The 17,040-nt window shown below is 35.8% G+C and overlaps 1 protein-coding gene across 2 annotated transcripts in view; it reads left to right on the top strand.

Annotated features, from left to right (window-relative positions):
• The window catches only part of SPAG17 (sperm associated antigen 17), a 123,324-nt gene that overhangs the window by 72,898 nt on the left and 33,386 nt on the right, over positions 1-17,040 (top strand). For both annotated transcript variants that reach the window (XM_081942135.1, XM_081942136.1), the window contains exons 26-37: positions 1,262-1,379; positions 2,150-2,571; positions 3,051-3,177; positions 3,896-4,110; positions 4,283-4,427; positions 6,777-6,931; positions 9,787-9,978; positions 10,594-10,706; positions 10,821-10,951; positions 11,995-12,122; positions 12,813-12,995; positions 14,039-14,152. In XM_081942135.1, the coding sequence (XP_081798261.1) occupies positions 1,262-1,379; positions 2,150-2,571; positions 3,051-3,177; positions 3,896-4,110; positions 4,283-4,427; positions 6,777-6,931; positions 9,787-9,978; positions 10,594-10,706; positions 10,821-10,951; positions 11,995-12,122; positions 12,813-12,995; positions 14,039-14,152 (2,043 nt within the window). The remainder of the gene's footprint in view (positions 1-1,261; positions 1,380-2,149; positions 2,572-3,050; positions 3,178-3,895; positions 4,111-4,282; positions 4,428-6,776; positions 6,932-9,786; positions 9,979-10,593; positions 10,707-10,820; positions 10,952-11,994; positions 12,123-12,812; positions 12,996-14,038; positions 14,153-17,040) is intronic.

Here is a 17,040-nt window from a genome sequence, read left to right on the forward strand (position 1 = left end):
GTTCTGTTTTTGATAAGTAGTAGGTTTTTTTTTTGCATGAAGACAGATGCAAAGTATTTTTATGAGTTGAACAAAACTTGTTCTTATTGTTTTTGACCTTTGTTGCAAGTCTTACTTCATTCAAAGCCTTAGCTTTCCTAGTATCCCTCTTTCCATTTTTGTACTTATTCTTTTTTTCCTCTCAATTGCTGTCAAACTTCTTTGTGCAACTTTTTCTTGGTTTTCTTTTTTTAGTGGTATTGAACTGGACTGGGCTTTCATAATTGTATTTTTCTCAGTTTTCCAACCTTGAGTTGATTTCCCTTTAAGATTTTCATCCATAGGATCCTTCCCAAGTTTGTTAAAATCAATCTAAGATGCTGTTTTGATTATGTTCTGTTGGTTGTATCTGTTTTATATTGAATTCTAATATGGCGTGGTCACTCTCCCCTAGAGTTCCTGCAACTTCAATCCCCTCTATCACTTATTCTATGTTGGTAAATATATAGCTGTCCCTGTAGTTGCGTCCTTTACCTTTTGGATAATGAAGTTGTTAGCAGGTCAGGAGCCTGTTTGATCTCCTACTTGTTGCAGAGTTTGTCTCCCAGTTGATGTCAAGGTAGTTAGTCCCCCATTACTACTGTGGTATGTTTCCTACCTACAGATAGTCCTCAACCAATGGTCACCATTGAGTGAGAAATTTGTTAAGTGAATTTTGCCCCATTTTATGACTTTTCTTTCCACGTTTGTTAAACGAATCACTGCAGTTGTTAAATTAGCACGGTTGTTAAGTGAATCTGGTTTCTGCATTGACTTGCTTGTCAGAAGGTTGTGAATGGTTATCACGTGACCCCGTGACATTGCAACCATCATAAATATGAGTCTGTTGTTGTCAAGCATCCGATGTCAAACACATGATCATGGGGATGTTGCAATAGTTGTAAGCTGGAAATGGTCTCTGTGCTTTGCAGCCAAGCATCCATACCAAGTTACGGTAAAAAATTTTTTAAAAAAATGTATTACATAAAAAAATACTTAGATGCAATGGCAAGCAATTGACAAGCACAGAATCTAAAAGCAATAGAAAATTATTCTCAAAATATTTAAATGCCTTTGCTAATGTTAAAATTAAATTTAACACTTGGCAAAAACTTTTCAGAGATTTTATGTACTAGTGCGCTATTTTATTAATCCTTAAAGCTATTAACCACTATGGAGAACTGAAATGTTTGTAAATGCTTTTAAATACATTAGCATTTTTTGCTTCTTTTCCATACTGTAGACCGAAAGAAATGAGCCAATCCAAACCCAAGCTGTTCCTGAAACCCGTGTTTTCAATACTTTGAACGTGTCTTCTCCAAATGGATTGGTACTTACCTTTATTGGTCAAAAATTCTCAGGTTGGTTGAATAAACATTTTTTTTACAAAAATAATTGTGCTGTTAATGTTCCATCAGGGTTAGGTAATGAAATCTCTTATGTTACTTCTTGAGTACAGAAGCTTTTTACTCCACACAAAAAGAAACAACAATATTAGCTTTGGTGACTAAAATATCCTTTAGTAAGCAAATTGAAGGCAAGCAGGAAATATAGTAAACATGTGATGAACCAGGATCTACTCAGGTTTTTAGTTCAACTATGTGGGGATGGTGACATATTTTCTATTAAAGCTCTGAGTGGAAAGTACCCCAATTCAACTCGAATGAAATTACATATAAGGATATCTGAAACAAGAAAAAATTCACATTTTATCTTCTAAATCAGATAGAATTCTGGCCTGGGATGGTTTTCCCTACAATTAAAAAATGTCATATCCATTTTATTGTTAAAAAGACTTTGATTTTACTGTGGTGGCATTCTATTCAATATATAATAACAAATGGGGCTAATGGCACTAATGGTAAAAGTATTAATTTGCAGGATTAAAATAGATATCAATAGAGCATTTGTAGTATTACAGTTAAAATTTGAACTGCTGCCTTTCCTCTCTGACTGAGGTATACTCAGTCAGATGAGGTATAAGGTATACATTTGGGTCAGTGTTTGTATCATATTTACTGGGTTTCTAAGTTTAACATTTTGTAACATTGGTAAGGCCCATAGGTTTCCATATACTACTGTTACTGTAATCATTTTAACTGACTAACAAAATTATTTTGATATGTAAAAGGTGAGGAAAAAGGAGAGAAAGACAAGAATGATGATGAAGACAGCAAAACAGATGAGACTAAATCAGGTGAAGTCAAGCTGGAAGAAATCAAAACAGAAGACAGCAAAGAAAAGCAGCCCCATGAACCTCTAGCTAAAGACAATGGAGACAAGACAATCAATGCCAAAACCAGTGTTGAATCTGGAGCAGATCTTACCATCAGGAATGAGATTGCCGGGGAGAGCAAGGCTGAGATGGAAACAGAGGATAACGATATGGACAAGGACTCTCCTTTTGAAATATTTATTAGGCAGAGCTATCCACAAAGAGTAAAACAGTTGCAACTTCAGAAAACAGTGAAGAAACCAATAGAGCAAGAAGTATCCAGAGTAATAACACGACAAGGGACTGTTGTAAAGTACATGATAGATGGATCCACTCAGGTATATTCATTTAGTGTTGAATGTAAATTTACTTTTTGTTACTGAATTAAATCCTCACTGAATCATAAAACCCTTCGTCTTAAATAATGATAAGGTATTACCTATGTATATATCCCTGCATGTTACGTTTTTTTCTGTTTTAATTATTATTTTTCTCTTGGCTTAGATGCACGTGTGCTTTGCTAATGTTTCAAATGGTTTCGGTCATTTTTCAGTATCAAATGTGGCTACTGAAGAAGTTTAATTATTGAGTAGAGATTTAACAGAATAACAGAGTTGGAAGGGACCTATAGATGAAATCTATAGAACTGTTTTATCCAAATGTAAATATAAGTCTGTAGAAATGTTTAATCCAAGTATAAAACTTTCTTGAGTTTTTTACATGTTTTGGGCAAATTTTTATCTGAACAGAGTACTGTATCTGCTGTACTGCACATCTTTGTAGTGATCAACATTACGTTTTGCTTTGCTGTTTTAAGATACTCTTTGCTGATGGCACAGTGATTAGGAGTCCAGACTCTGGCCCTGTGATCCCACCTCCACCTGCACCCAGCACACCTCATACAGAGATCACACCCATACTGGAGACAAGCACCAAAAAAGGCAGTAAGTCATATAGTCCAGGACTGAGGAAAAAGTTGAAGTTGAAGAAGTCAAACAGAGGAACAAACAAATAAATGTTATGGGTAAACTAATATAATGTTGTATGATTATAGTACTTTATATAATATATTATATTACATTGTTCTATAGGATAGGCGGTGTAATCCGTAATGCAAAGAATTATGTTCAGTATTTGTGCCTCTATAAAAATAATGTCACATATCCTCAAACAGCAGTAAGATGCATTTATCCAATACTATTCCTGCCCAAAGAAACTGAAAGGCTAAAAAATAAATCCCAGATCCCTCAAGAATCCTTGGAAACAAATCTCTTCTTAAAAGTCCGTCTTGAGTCTGGAAGTCAAAGACTTCCAGATCAGAATCTAAATTGTCTGTGAAAAATTATTATTATTATTATTATTTTGCTCTTGATCTATTATGGAGCCACAGGATTCCATGGAGCTTAAAATCTCCGGTTATGATTTTTTTTACAAACGATGTCTGTGTCTGTATCCTTTTCTTTAGGAGTAGTAGGTTCAATGAAAAACAGTTCTGTCTTTTGACAATCAAAGAGTAGCAATGTCTTCCAATACCCACGTTTTGTGGTTAGATAGTTACTTGGAAAAATACATGCTGGTACTTTACCTGTCCTTCATATAATATAAGTACTTAGAATGTTATCCTAGTGTATGAATAAATCTAATTTTTTCCTGATTTTCTAGGAAAAAATACTAAAGGTCTGCTTGCAGGAAAAAATGAAACTATGGAAACAATTGCTCAAGAACATCTGCCTGAACCTGAACAATCTACTGATGCCTTTGCTGGCACCTGGATAACGACTACCCCATTAGGCATTCAGATAGGTACCAAGGGAACCGAAAAGCTTGACCTGAAGCCACTCTTGTCTTACCAGGCCACTGATCCAGTTAATGGAACGGTACTGTTTTGTTTATAAGTTCAGTATCCTGATGCCTTTATAAGTAATTCAGTCCATTTTCAGAATTTAAAAGATCAAACCTACATCTCCAGTGTTTGTATTAAAACGCTCTGACGTGTTTGCTGAGCATTTAATCCATTTGTGACACTTCATTAATAATTTGATATTCTAGGTAATGGTAATGAGAGAAGATAAAGTATTAATGGTGGAGAAAACAGATGGATCCCGAATAGTAGATCATGCTGATGGCACCAGAATAAGCACCCTCTTCCAGGACTGTGTGGAAATTGTTTCTCCTAATGACAGTGAGGAAGCAGGTAACATCGCTAGATAGTAATATGTTAATATAAGAGAAGTGGTTGATAATTTCAAATACTTGTGCCTTTAATTTCTCATCACTTTATTATATTTCTAAAAATATGAATTTAATTACTTTTCAGTGATTAAGTGCAGTTTTAATTCATTTCTTTATATAGATTCTTCATCTAAAATTGAGGCTATATCTAAGATTAGTCACAAAGAAAAATTCCTGGCTTTTCACTTATTATTGCAGATGTGGTGCATAAATAAATCTCATTGATAGCTACAGCTATTATGGTTCCTCATAGCAGCTTTCTTCGTACTATGCTTTGCCATATATTTTATGATGATCAGATTCTCCAGAACCTAATGGTGGGGGGAAAACTTCCCATTTCATTTATAATTAAGGCTGGCAATTATTAATTTGGGAACTCTTTTTTTCCTAATTTTTTTAAAAAATACCTTCCCCTGTAGCACCTCACAAGTACCTGAGAGGTAAGAAAGGAAGTATTTTGGTAAGATTAAAATTCAAACTGGAGAAAAACTTATTTTTCAAACCAGGGAATTCAAAGTACAATAAGCTGTTTTACATACTGACTTGTCTGTGAAAGATTGGCTTTTGGTCTGCTCCCTACATGCATGGTAATACTTGAATCAAATTAAAGAACTTATGCACATTATTTCTTGCACATGTGTGCGCATGCACGCACGCACGCACGCGCACACACACACACACACACAAATGTTTTTTATTCCATTGTCAAGATCAGTTGCAGGAACCAGTTGATCAGGCATGGGTTTATATTATTCTTTTTAACTTTATTAAACATTATTTTGCTGCTATAAATACAGAATAAAATTAAGGAAAAACATACTAGAACACAATATACTATAAAACAATAAAATACTATGCCATATTTTGAACAGCAGATTAACTCTTTACCACATGGAAATCACATTTAACACTTTTTCCATTTTGCATCTATAAAGAACCATATGAAGGCTGAAAATGGATACACTTTTTCAATTTAGATTTTTTTTAATATGGTGTTCTATTTTTTGTATTCATACCTTATGTATTTTCAACAATGCCTCCAACTTGATAGACCCATGATTTCTCATAAATTGACAAATTCAAAATAATTTACACATATGATTGCACATGAGGTTCATATCTTTAAAACACCTTATGGCTAAAAATACAAATATTAAACAAGAAAGAGACAATGAAAGTGCAGGTCCAAATCATGTATATTAAAATTCAGGGTGTTCTGATTATTTCTTTCTTTCATATTGCATGTCCAATAATCCAGTACTAAATATAGTAAATAAGTAAGAAAGATAATTGTAAACATAGATCATAACACAGGAATGCCATAAAATACAATAAAATAACAATAAAACTACACAGTAGAGTAACAGAAGTATTAGATGTAAAAAGGTTACAATACAATAAAGCCAAATTTACAACTAAAAACTTAAATATTTATTTCTAAATTTAAATGACATTAGAGTAAAAGTAGTCACTGGTTTGCTGACAGTTGGAAACACATCTACAAGGAGATAATTCAGTTTTTCAGGATCAGGGCCTTTGAGTTCATTTACCATTTGACCCTGATTTCATTGTAAATAGGCAATGGAAAATATAATAGATAATGTCCTCCACTGGGCCAGCACTACAAGGAAAGAGGTATTGTTCCACAGGGAGCTTACAAAATCTTCCTTCAAGATATGTGGGGGCATGGTCTACACATGAAGGGATGTTAAAATCTTTCTCAATGAAACACTTAGTTAACAGGTTACTGGGAGAGGGTTCTGTGTTTTTATAATGATAAAATCAAGGTGAAAATTTACCATGGTATCTTTATTAGCATCCTTTTCAAAAAGCCAATTTTTAATGTATTCTCTGTTCTAAGATCTAAGTTCTCCCAATGGTGGTAGGAATACATTTGTAGGATGGATAACAAAAGTTCTCAATATATATTTTAAAACTATCCCAAGCAATCATAAAATTTGGTGATTGTCTGTTTCTGTTTTTTAAAACTGCACACTCCATATGTCCCCAACTATCTGCCCATCCTCACAGGCCCTGCAGCAGCCTCCCCACCATGCTCAGGCTGCACCTCCTCTATGCTCGTGTTCCCATCGTTAACAAGTGGAACAAATGAGAAGTTCTCCAAAAGCATTATTTCATCACAATATTTCTCTCCAAACGATGTAGTACAACTCCAATAATTTATTTGGATTATAATCCGAAAAGGAATAAAATAAAATTAGCCTGTTTTTGAGAGAAAACTTTTGTTTTCTTCCACATACATTGTTCAATATAAATGCATTTTTAACATGAGTTGGTTTTTCTTTCATAGACAGTTACCCTCAAACCATCACAAGGAAGGTGAAATGCATGCGTATCGAAAACCCACACTTTGCAACAGTCCTAACAAACTCTGAGGACAGCACTTGTTGTGCCGTTTTTGCTGATGGCACTTCAATTATTTCCAAGCCCCAAGGAACATACCAGGTTAGTTGGAAATTAAGATCTGTTGAGCTTCAAACTCCTTTTACCTTAGTCTTCTATTTGTTTCAGTGCTTCCAATTTAAGATTAACCATTGCTATGCAAAGCAATTAATATGCAGCTCCTAAAACTAACACTGGTGAAATGATTACTCTAGCAAGGGAAAAGCACCCCCCCCCCAAAAGAAAGAAAAAAAGAAAGAAAAAAAGAAAGAAAAAAAGAAAGAAAAAAAGAAAGAAAGAATTATACTGAATAAGTAATCACTTCTGATTGCAGTCAGGCTTCCTATAGTGCCTTAAAGATACACTCCTCTTATAATACTAGATTTCTTTTTAAATGCCATACTAGGAGGAAGTACAGTAGCCTCCAACAAAGTCTTTATTTGCAAGAATGCTTTTAAGACAGCTAGAAGGAATATCTACTAGATATTTATATTGTAATTGTATAGTGTATTTATATAGAAGTTTTCCCTTCTTTTCATTTTATTTATTTATTTATTTATTTATTTATTTATTTATTTATTTATTTATTTATTTATTTATTTATTTATTTATTTATTACTTGAACTTATTAGTCGCCCCCTCTCCCCACAGGGACTCGGGGCGACGTACAAAAGTATTATATAGCGTACAGAGGAGGTAAGAATAAATAAATAAGTTACAATACCTAAAAAAGTTAAAACCCCAGTGAAATTAACCCTTAAAAACTAAAATTACCAATTAAAAATGCCCTGGGCTGGAGAGATTGTAGTATTATGCCAGGTCAGCTAGTCGAAACAGGTAGGTTTTCAGCTTCATACGGAAGGAGCGAAGGTCGGTTGTTGTCCTGATGTCTGGGGGGAGGTCATTCCAAAGGGTGGGGCCCACTACAGAGAAGGCCCTACTCCTGGGCGTCGCCCTCTGGAACTCTCTGGAGGACGGCACCCGGAGTAGTCCCTCTCTGTGTGAGCGGACGGGTCGCAGGGATGTATGGGGCAGGACGCGATCCCGCAGGTAACTAGGCCCTGTGCCATGGAGCGCTTTGAAGGTGGTAACCAGCACCTTGAAGCGCACCCGGTAGGCCACAGGAAGCCCGTGCAGCTCGCGCAGGATGGGTGTTATATGGGAGAACCTCGATCTCCCCATAATTACCCGCGCGGCTGCATTCTGGACCAACTGCATTCCGGGTGCACCTCAAGGGGAGCCCCATGTAGAGAGCGTTACAGTAGTCCAGGCGAGACGTCACCAGCGCGTGAGTGACTGTGCGCAAGGCCTCCCGGTCCAAAAGGGGCCGCAATTGGCGCACCAGGCGAACCTGGTGGAACGCCCCCCTCGCCACGGCTGCCACGTGATCTTCCATAGACAGCCGGGCATCAAGGAGGACGCCCAAATTGCGCGCCCCTTCCACCGGGGCTAATTGATCGTCCCCGATGGCCAGCGATGGCATATGCTGGTTGAACCGGGAAGCCGGAAGCCACAGCCACTCTGTCTTGGAGGGGTTGAGCCTGAGCCTGTTGTCATCCATCCAGACCCGTACGGCTTCCAGACACCGGGACATCACTTCAACAGCCTCGTTGGGGTGGTTTGGGGTGGAAATGTACAGCTGAGTGTCAGCGTACAGATGGTATCCCACCCCAAAACCACGGATGATCTCGCCCAGCGGCTTCATATATATGTTGAACAGGAGAGGCGAGAGGATCGACCCCTGTGGGACCCCACAGATAAGGGGCCTCGCGGTCGACCTCTCCTCTCCTGCCAACACACATTTTAGCTGATTTGCATGTTTTTGGTATAGTGTCAGAGGTGGGTTGCTCCTGGTTTGGTGCAAATTGGGCGAACCAGTACTGGTGGCAGTGGGATGCTCTGCGCATGAGCAGAAGTGTCAGACGAGCACGCACAAGCGAACTGGTAGTAAAAAAATGGCAACCCACCCACTGTATAGTGTATGCTTTGCCAGTGGTTTTGTTTTGACCTAGTGTATGCTTTATTTTCGTATTCTTGTGTAATATGGTGAATCCTTCTATGAGTTTCACCAGTTGCCTGCTGTGAACTAGATAGTTTTTTTATTTGGTACTCAATATCTTGATGACATTACTTTTTTTCTGAACCTCATACACTTGAAGCAGATGCATAAAAGTAAGTACAAACTAGTAGTTTCGCATGGTAAAACTCAGATGCCATAATCCTGTTATCCATAAACTCACATATTCCTTATACTTTCTTTAGCCTTACTAGTGCACCTTTTTAAAAAATGATATTTTGTGATTAAGGGAGCACATCATGGTAATAGTTCTAGCACACATCTATAATATTCTTTTGAATATTATGCACTCTAGAAAGAGTGCAGAGAAGAGCAACAAAGATGATTAGGGGACTGGAAGCTACAACAAATGAAGAATGGTTGTAGAATTTGGGTATGTCTAGTTTAAGGAAAAGAAGAACTGATATAATATAATTGCGATATAATAGCAGGGTATAATATCTGAGGGGCTGCCACAAGTAAGCGTGAGCCAAGCTATTTTCCAAAGTGCCTGAGGGCAGGACAAGAGACAATGAATGGAAATGAATCAAGAAGAGAAACAACCTACAACTAAGGAGAAATTTACTGACAGGACAATTAATCAGTTGAATGTCTTGCCAACAGAAGTTGTGGGTGCTTTATGCCTGGAGGCTTTTAAGAAGTGACTGGACAGCCATTTTTCTGAAATGTTATAGGATTTCCTACTTGAGTAGGGAGTTGGACTAGAAGAACTCCCAGGTGCCTTCCAACTCTGTTGTTCTGTAAATTGCAAATGTGCTCACTAGTTACAAATACTAAAGACCTCTGAAGCATTAAAGACCAAGGTGTGTTTTCTGAATGTCTTCTTTTATCATTGTGATAGATTTTACCCATAAACAAAGGTTCCCTCTTCATCGATGAAAATTACTCTGCAGTTTACTCGCCAGAGGCATTTGACAAAAATGATAGTGAACTGATGTCCAGTGATGAGAACCAGCTTGTAGGGAAATACATTATGAAACACAATTCCAAGATTGTTTGTGAGATGACAGACATCACAGGAAATGTTTTCAAGGTAAATTGAAAGATTAATGTTCAAATTATTTAATGCTTTTTTTTTTCTATGTGATTTGTTTTAAATATTCTTAATGGATTAACTATTGATTGTGATGTATTTAAAAATGCTTAACTTGAATATCATGCAAATGAAGATTATTTTCTTAAGGACGCACTTTGCTCCTGTGTAATCCAAAGTTTATTTCCCGTAGGCTATAATTGATATTTCATCAATTTACAAATCTGAAATATAGGCAATTAATATACCCAGGCCAAAATTGCTTGAGATAATCTCATTCCAGAAATTTCAGAACTGATAATATTGTACTCTGCACTGGCAGCTTTGTTTCTTTCTTTTTTCTTTTTTAAATAATTTTAGTATATCTATTAGCACTGAAGGAACATTGGAAAGAAATCACTTTTTACATCCTCCCCCCATTCAGCAACAGCCATTTACCTCTCTGCCAACCTACTTGTGAACTGGATCTGGTAACTAATTCCACATTGGACACAAAATTGAACTGATCAGGGTTTTGTCTCATTCTCCAACTCTTATTAACTTTCTCCTCTGGATAGTATGCAGAAGGAACTTGGGAGAGGATAATTAAGAAAAAGTATTTCTTTTCTTTTGCAGGTCATGGCTGATGGTAGCACATCTACATACATTCCTTCCATTGATGTTGAGAACAAAGTAACCGAACCCCCAGAAATTCAGACTCCTGTGATATATGGGGAACATGCACCCAGGTATGTTATGCATAAATATTGCTTAATTTTATTTGACAAATAATTTGTATGGACTTATTTTTTAATTTGCTTTGCATAATTGAATTGATCTCATTTGTGGGACTGATAATCTAGATTCTTCATTGTCCATGCGGATGGCTCGGGAACTGAACTCCTCCGCACCAAACATACAGAAGAATATCTGGCAATGGCATATGGTCATCCCACTATAACTGTTCTTCGGGAGGCAATAAAAGAATGCCCAGGTAGGAATGCACCATTTCACAGAGATGTCTCTTGTTTCTCTGATCCTTACTTCAGAATTTGATTTTTGCATGTTAATAAGCAAACCTTAAAGCAGGGTTCCTCTAAAAAGAGAAAGATGCAGTTTTGTTGTAAATGCATATATGCATTTAAGAACAATTCATGTGCTAGTTTCAAAATTACTTTTAGCATTTTTGTTAAATGTTCTAATTTTCTATAGAGTGTATATTACTATAGTAATACTTAATGCAACTATAGGAGATGACCAGGCTGAGCCTGAGGGAAGAGTCTAACATGTCATCAGTCTTGAGTCTCTTCGTTCTCACAAGAGATCTAAGTCCAGTCCATCTTAAATTTCATTTACTCTTATCCACCATCAATTTGCTTTGACCGTTAATAGTTCAGATTCTTATTTGAGAGCTTGCAATAAATCCTTATATTCATTTGAACTACCTGGATTTTCTGATTTCCATGCTTGACAGTAACATTTCCATGTTTAAGTTGAACTCTTTGGGACTGAAAATAGTTTTAGCAAGATTTTTTAATCCTTCACATTTATGTTACATTATTTTCAAGTATTTTTTTTAATATCACATATATGATGAAATATATCTTGTGGTTGCCATTGTTTTATGACTATTTTGAAAAAAATATGAGATGTAATTTTGGATACTTGACACTCTTCTATGGGCCTTCTATTTGTTTTAGGGAATGTTTAGAAAAATAACAAATATTTTTGTATCATATGCATTTTGTAGCACTTGGACTACTGTCCAAGTATTTTTAATACCAGATAGTATTAAAATCTAGTTTACCACTATTCCTTTCTATACTATGTATTTTTAAGTCTTGAAAAGGATGGAGTGGTACTGAAAAAATATTACAGTTTTTGAACTGGGAGCACATATTGACCTTGATTTTAAAACTTATTGATATTATTTATTTTTATTAATAAGGAGAAGTAGCCTCATACAAATATTCCGCAGTACAAGCTGCTATCTGTATATTCTTGTATTCCCAAATTTTCTCTCATCTTTCAAAACAGGAGTCCTAAGCATTACTGTTCTTTGCCCTTTGACTGAAGTATCTCAATGGATAATGAAAAAAGACTCTGACACCATTGTTCCTTATAGTCTACAATCCAGAGATTGGGAAAACTTTCCTCCTGTTGAGGTAGATAGTTTTCACATCTGTTTCAATGTTTGACTATGATATGACACTTTTGATTTTTTAAGTGACACTACACTTTCTTTTCACTTTTTGTCTTTTAAGCCCTGTTTCCAGCTTATGAGAATTGTACTATGACATCCACTCTGTCATCTTGTAGATTGTCACCATATCCATGGTCACCTTCTGCCAATTTCATTGGAATCTGGTTGGCTAAGAAGCTTAATAAGTGAAATAAACAAAGTACTAGTTTCTGACAAATTCAGAATTTTAATCACATTCTGAGTTACAAGAGGAAATTAATGATCTGGAGGAACGTTGTCCATGGGGTCGCAATGGGTTGGACACAAATTGTGGTCACATGGCGTTGCAATTTACAACCTGTGGTGCTTCACTTAACCATCACTACTGGACCTGCCATCGGTGTAATCACATGACATCATGCTTAATTACTCTGCTGCTTAGCAATACATTTGCCAATTCCACTATTGTAGTAGTTGAGGACTGGTTGTAATTTTAGTTTTCTAAATTTACTTACATGAGATATAATTCCTGTTCTGTAAATAGTAAGTATTCCTGTCTCTGGCTGACATTTGATTTGATCGTATGCTGTTACTGAACATTTTATGTAGAAGGAAATTCAATAGAATTACATAATAAGACCCACCTCCTCTTTCCTTTGTCATCTGGATTCAGAGAAAGACTCCTGGCCCTCCGTTTGGAATGCATGCTTGGAAAGGCCTGTGCATTGAGTTCAAGGAATTAGCAGTTTCTCCTATACCTATCAAAAAATGTCCAAATGTGCTCCAAATTCGTCGACTAATCCAATATGAGCCAATCAGTGATGAATTAAGACACAAATTGCAATCTTCTGTCAAGGTAAAGTGAAGTCTACCAATATACAGATAGGTGACTCATGTATCCGTTAACCATTTTAAAAAATGATTTCCTTTTTTGAGTAAAGGAAGAAACTACTGAAAATATATTTAAACCATTATGTACGTAAAAGGAATGGTGGGAAGGAAGAAAGAAACAGTTTTAGCGTATGACAATAGGTCAAATGGAAGACGGGTGGGATTTGCTGAAGTACCAGAACAGAGATGAGCATATATTTGGGACAGATAGTAAGATTGTAAGATTTTGGCATGGATAAAAGTGTGTGTTGATATTCCAAAAACCCAGCATAATGTCTTTGTTTTCTTATCCATTTATTTTCTCTATAAGCAGAATAGAATTTGTGTTTATGACTTCAGATGCATTGGTCTACCATAAAAATCAAATTATTCTGGAAGGATGCAGAAATACAAAATTCGTATTTAAAAGGTGTTCAAAACTAAAATGCCTTGTGAATTTCTACCCAAACAATTTTGATAACATGCTGTTTTAATGTAGTTGAGAGCAAGTGAGGCATGATATATGAAGAAAAACAAGAAGGATGGAAGGCATAAAAAGAGAGGTGATCAATGTACAGCAGATCATATTGATTGTCTCTGCTCACCCAAATAGATCTGGCAAGAAGAACATGATTCAGGACCATGAATGAAAATACTACCTTAGATATTACAAAGATATGACATTTCCCTTCATAAAGTTAGTATCAACTTGATACACCATAAGGAATCCTGTACTGGCTTCCTCAAATAACACTATTATGAAATTTAGTTGAATTTGGCAAAGTTATTGAAATGAATATTTATTTACTTAATATTAGTTTTCATATCTGCTATTAGTTACCCTGATAAAATATGCTTACTCAATAGTAGCTGTCTCTGGGTTCAGTGAAAATTATCCTTAGGGATCTCAATGCTTGGGGAAAATTTTTCTTCTCTCCCTGCCCCCCCTTCCTCCCGTGGGAAGGTTATGAAATGTATTTTTAAATTATATATAAAATAGTTAAGTAGCATGTCTTGTCACATTGTTAGGAATACATTGACAAAATCATTAAGCAAGAAGATGAGATGCAAGAAAGGATGATTAAAGAACCAAGAACCGAACAGGAAAAGAAAAATGCTGCAGACCTTCTCAAGCTGGTTATGGTGAGAAATGTGCTTCTTTCTTTGTGATTTTTTTACAGTTCCAGTTGGGGTGAAAGTGGAAACTACTGCAGACAGACAACACTTGGCTTCTGTCCCACAACACTGTTTGCTACCCCCCCCCCCAAAAAAAAAGAAAAGTCAGGTTACTGAAATTTGATGGACAAATGCAAATGGAATTATTTGGGTGGAATGAATCAGAAATTTCTGTTTCAGATGTGTTTCAGATTATTTATTATCAATAAAGAAGAATGTTTGTAGCTCAGGGTTGAAATGAGGTCTCCTTGGTGCTCTCTGAGCTTGGTTGTTTTCTTGGAGATGTTTCATTACCCAAACTAGGTAATAACATGAGTGCAGATTATTTGTTTGATCATTGGAAAGTTTTATAATACTTTCAATAAGTGGGTTCAGGTTTTCATGCCCAGTGTCAAGTCAGTGGCAATGAGCATTATCACTTCTGAAGATGCCAGCAAGAGTTGCTGGTGAAACATCAGGAGATCAGATAATTAGACCATGGCTTATTAATCCAGAACCTGGGCTAATAAGCCCATTGGATTTTCAGTCAGGTTTCTACCTTTTTCAAACAGTAATTCAGAGTTTGAAGCATGGCATTTTGAGACCAGAATTTTTCTAAACAGAAAACCTTTTCACAATCCCACCAAAGCCATCTCCTCACCATAAGAAAACATTCAGCCCAGCCTCTTGTGAAATGGAAGCCTTCTGCTATTGAATTTTGGCTCCTTACTCATTCTTAAATAATTTAAATTATCTAGGTTTATGCACTTATACAAAAAAGAACAATCATAACAACCATATCATTGTTGCATTAGTGATTAGCTCATTCTTAAGTTTTGTGTATGTTCTATTCTCTTAGTTACTTTTCTGTAACAAATTATAGTTTATATAATAATTATATATATAATTATATATAAACTATAATTATATACTTTAAAACTGAATTATGCTTAATTCTGATTTGCTGTTCTAGTTCTAAGTACATAGTTCAAGAAATAATTTTTATTACCTAATCATAGATTAATATTCTTTAAACATTATATACAAATTATGCACATATTGATGCTGACTTTTTATAGACATCTCTAAATTATGAGTTTCTATGTCAGAGAATTGCAAATACTTCTTTATTTCTCAACAACATTCTAAAATTACAGAGAGCACTAATATTTCATAATTTCCATCCTTCCAATTTAAGATTAAGATCATAATATTATCATCATCATCAATAAGTAATAATAGCAGCTCTTCTTATAAAACTAGTATTTCTATATGGTGAATGCTGCAGAAGTATTCAACTGCCTTAAATGTTTCATGGGTAGACCCATGAAAGAACACATTATAATGAACAAATAAAATATTCTTATTCTTGGGGAAGTGGGAATGCTTTTGTGAAACTGATACACATCTGTAAAATGGCCTTAGTTAATTAAAACAAATTTCAAAAGGAAATAAATAATTGTTTTTATGGAAGAGGAATTATTCCTTTTTTAAGCTTTCTGTGTGATTTTTTTAAAAGCAATTTATATGAAGATGTAAATTAAAGACATGTCGCTAGCAAAATTTCAGAGCAAAAGTTGCAAAGAATGAAATGAAAACCAGCTTGTTCAATTGTCAATGAAATCACCAAAATGCAGTAGGGCAGTAATGGATGCTAAATGTAGTAACAAATTTAATAGTGACATTTAATGATTAAACAGACATTTAATTTTCCAAGCAAATATATGTTCCATAGATTTGAAGAAATCTTTTAATGTTTTTGCTCCTTGGGCTAGCATAGAGCCCTGAGCAGTCTTATCATATGTTGCTTCAGTATCCTTCAGCTAGGCAAAATTTGAGACCTTCATAAAATTATTTGCTATGATAAATTGCATCCTTTTTAGGCTACCAAAATCTCCCAAACCTGGAGCTTTTCAGCTATGAAAATTTCAGGAAGACATAAATCACTTTTTGCAGATACTGTTATAGTACTGTGGGTTTATTGCAGAGGTGGGTTGCTGCCAGTTCGGCCTGGATCGCCTGAACCAGTAATAGCAATGGTGGGAGGCTCCACCCACCCACCTGGATGCTTCTGCGCATGCGCAGAAACTTTTGCGCATGTACAGAAGAATCGTGTACATGCGGGAGCACGCCCAAACCGGTAGTAAAAAAAATAGCAACCCACCTCTGGTTTATTGTCCTATGAATCTTTCGAGTTTGGGAAGGATTCAAACTATTGTTCCATTGTTCCAATAATCACTTGGATCTACGTCCAACAATTCAGGAGTTTGCATTAGTTTTTATTCACATTTCACTGAGGCTATATCCTACACCTGGAGAAAGAAAGATTAATTTAAAATAAATTAAAAAATTAAAAAAATTAAAAGCCAAGGTAACTATAGGTGAAGTTACATTTTCTTTAACTGATGATTTCATATTGCACAATTATCTTGCTTCATTTTTACAAAAGAGAAACATAAGTACAGTGATTTATTAATCATGTCACTTTTGAGTTCATTTTTGCCTATTTTTATGTTGTGCTGATTAAACTGCAGTGCTTCCCATATTCTCCAAAGTGACCTGTGGGAGGAGTCATTTATGGGTTATTTTCATATCCAATCTGCCTAGAGACTGAGTTAAAGTTGAGGCCACTCCCCTCTACTTCCTCTTCCTGGCTCCAATTTAATCTCAGTCTCAGAGGGATTGTTTTTGCTTGGCTCCTGTGATTGGGTTTTTTTTTTTTTTTCTTGTGAGAATTTTCCATCCTTGACTTCTCCACCTCCTCCCTCTTGTCTTCCCTGAGAGTGGTTGTGGTGGGCAAGAGCTGGGCTTTGCCAGGGGCGTTTGAACATCTAAGACCACTACGGTCATTGGAGGGACTTCCAAAGCCGCATGCC

This window comes from Natrix helvetica (assembly GCF_964273705.1).
Source record: "Natrix helvetica genome assembly, chromosome: 2".
In the NCBI taxonomy this organism is placed as follows: Eukaryota; Metazoa; Chordata; class Lepidosauria; order Squamata; family Natricidae; genus Natrix; species Natrix helvetica.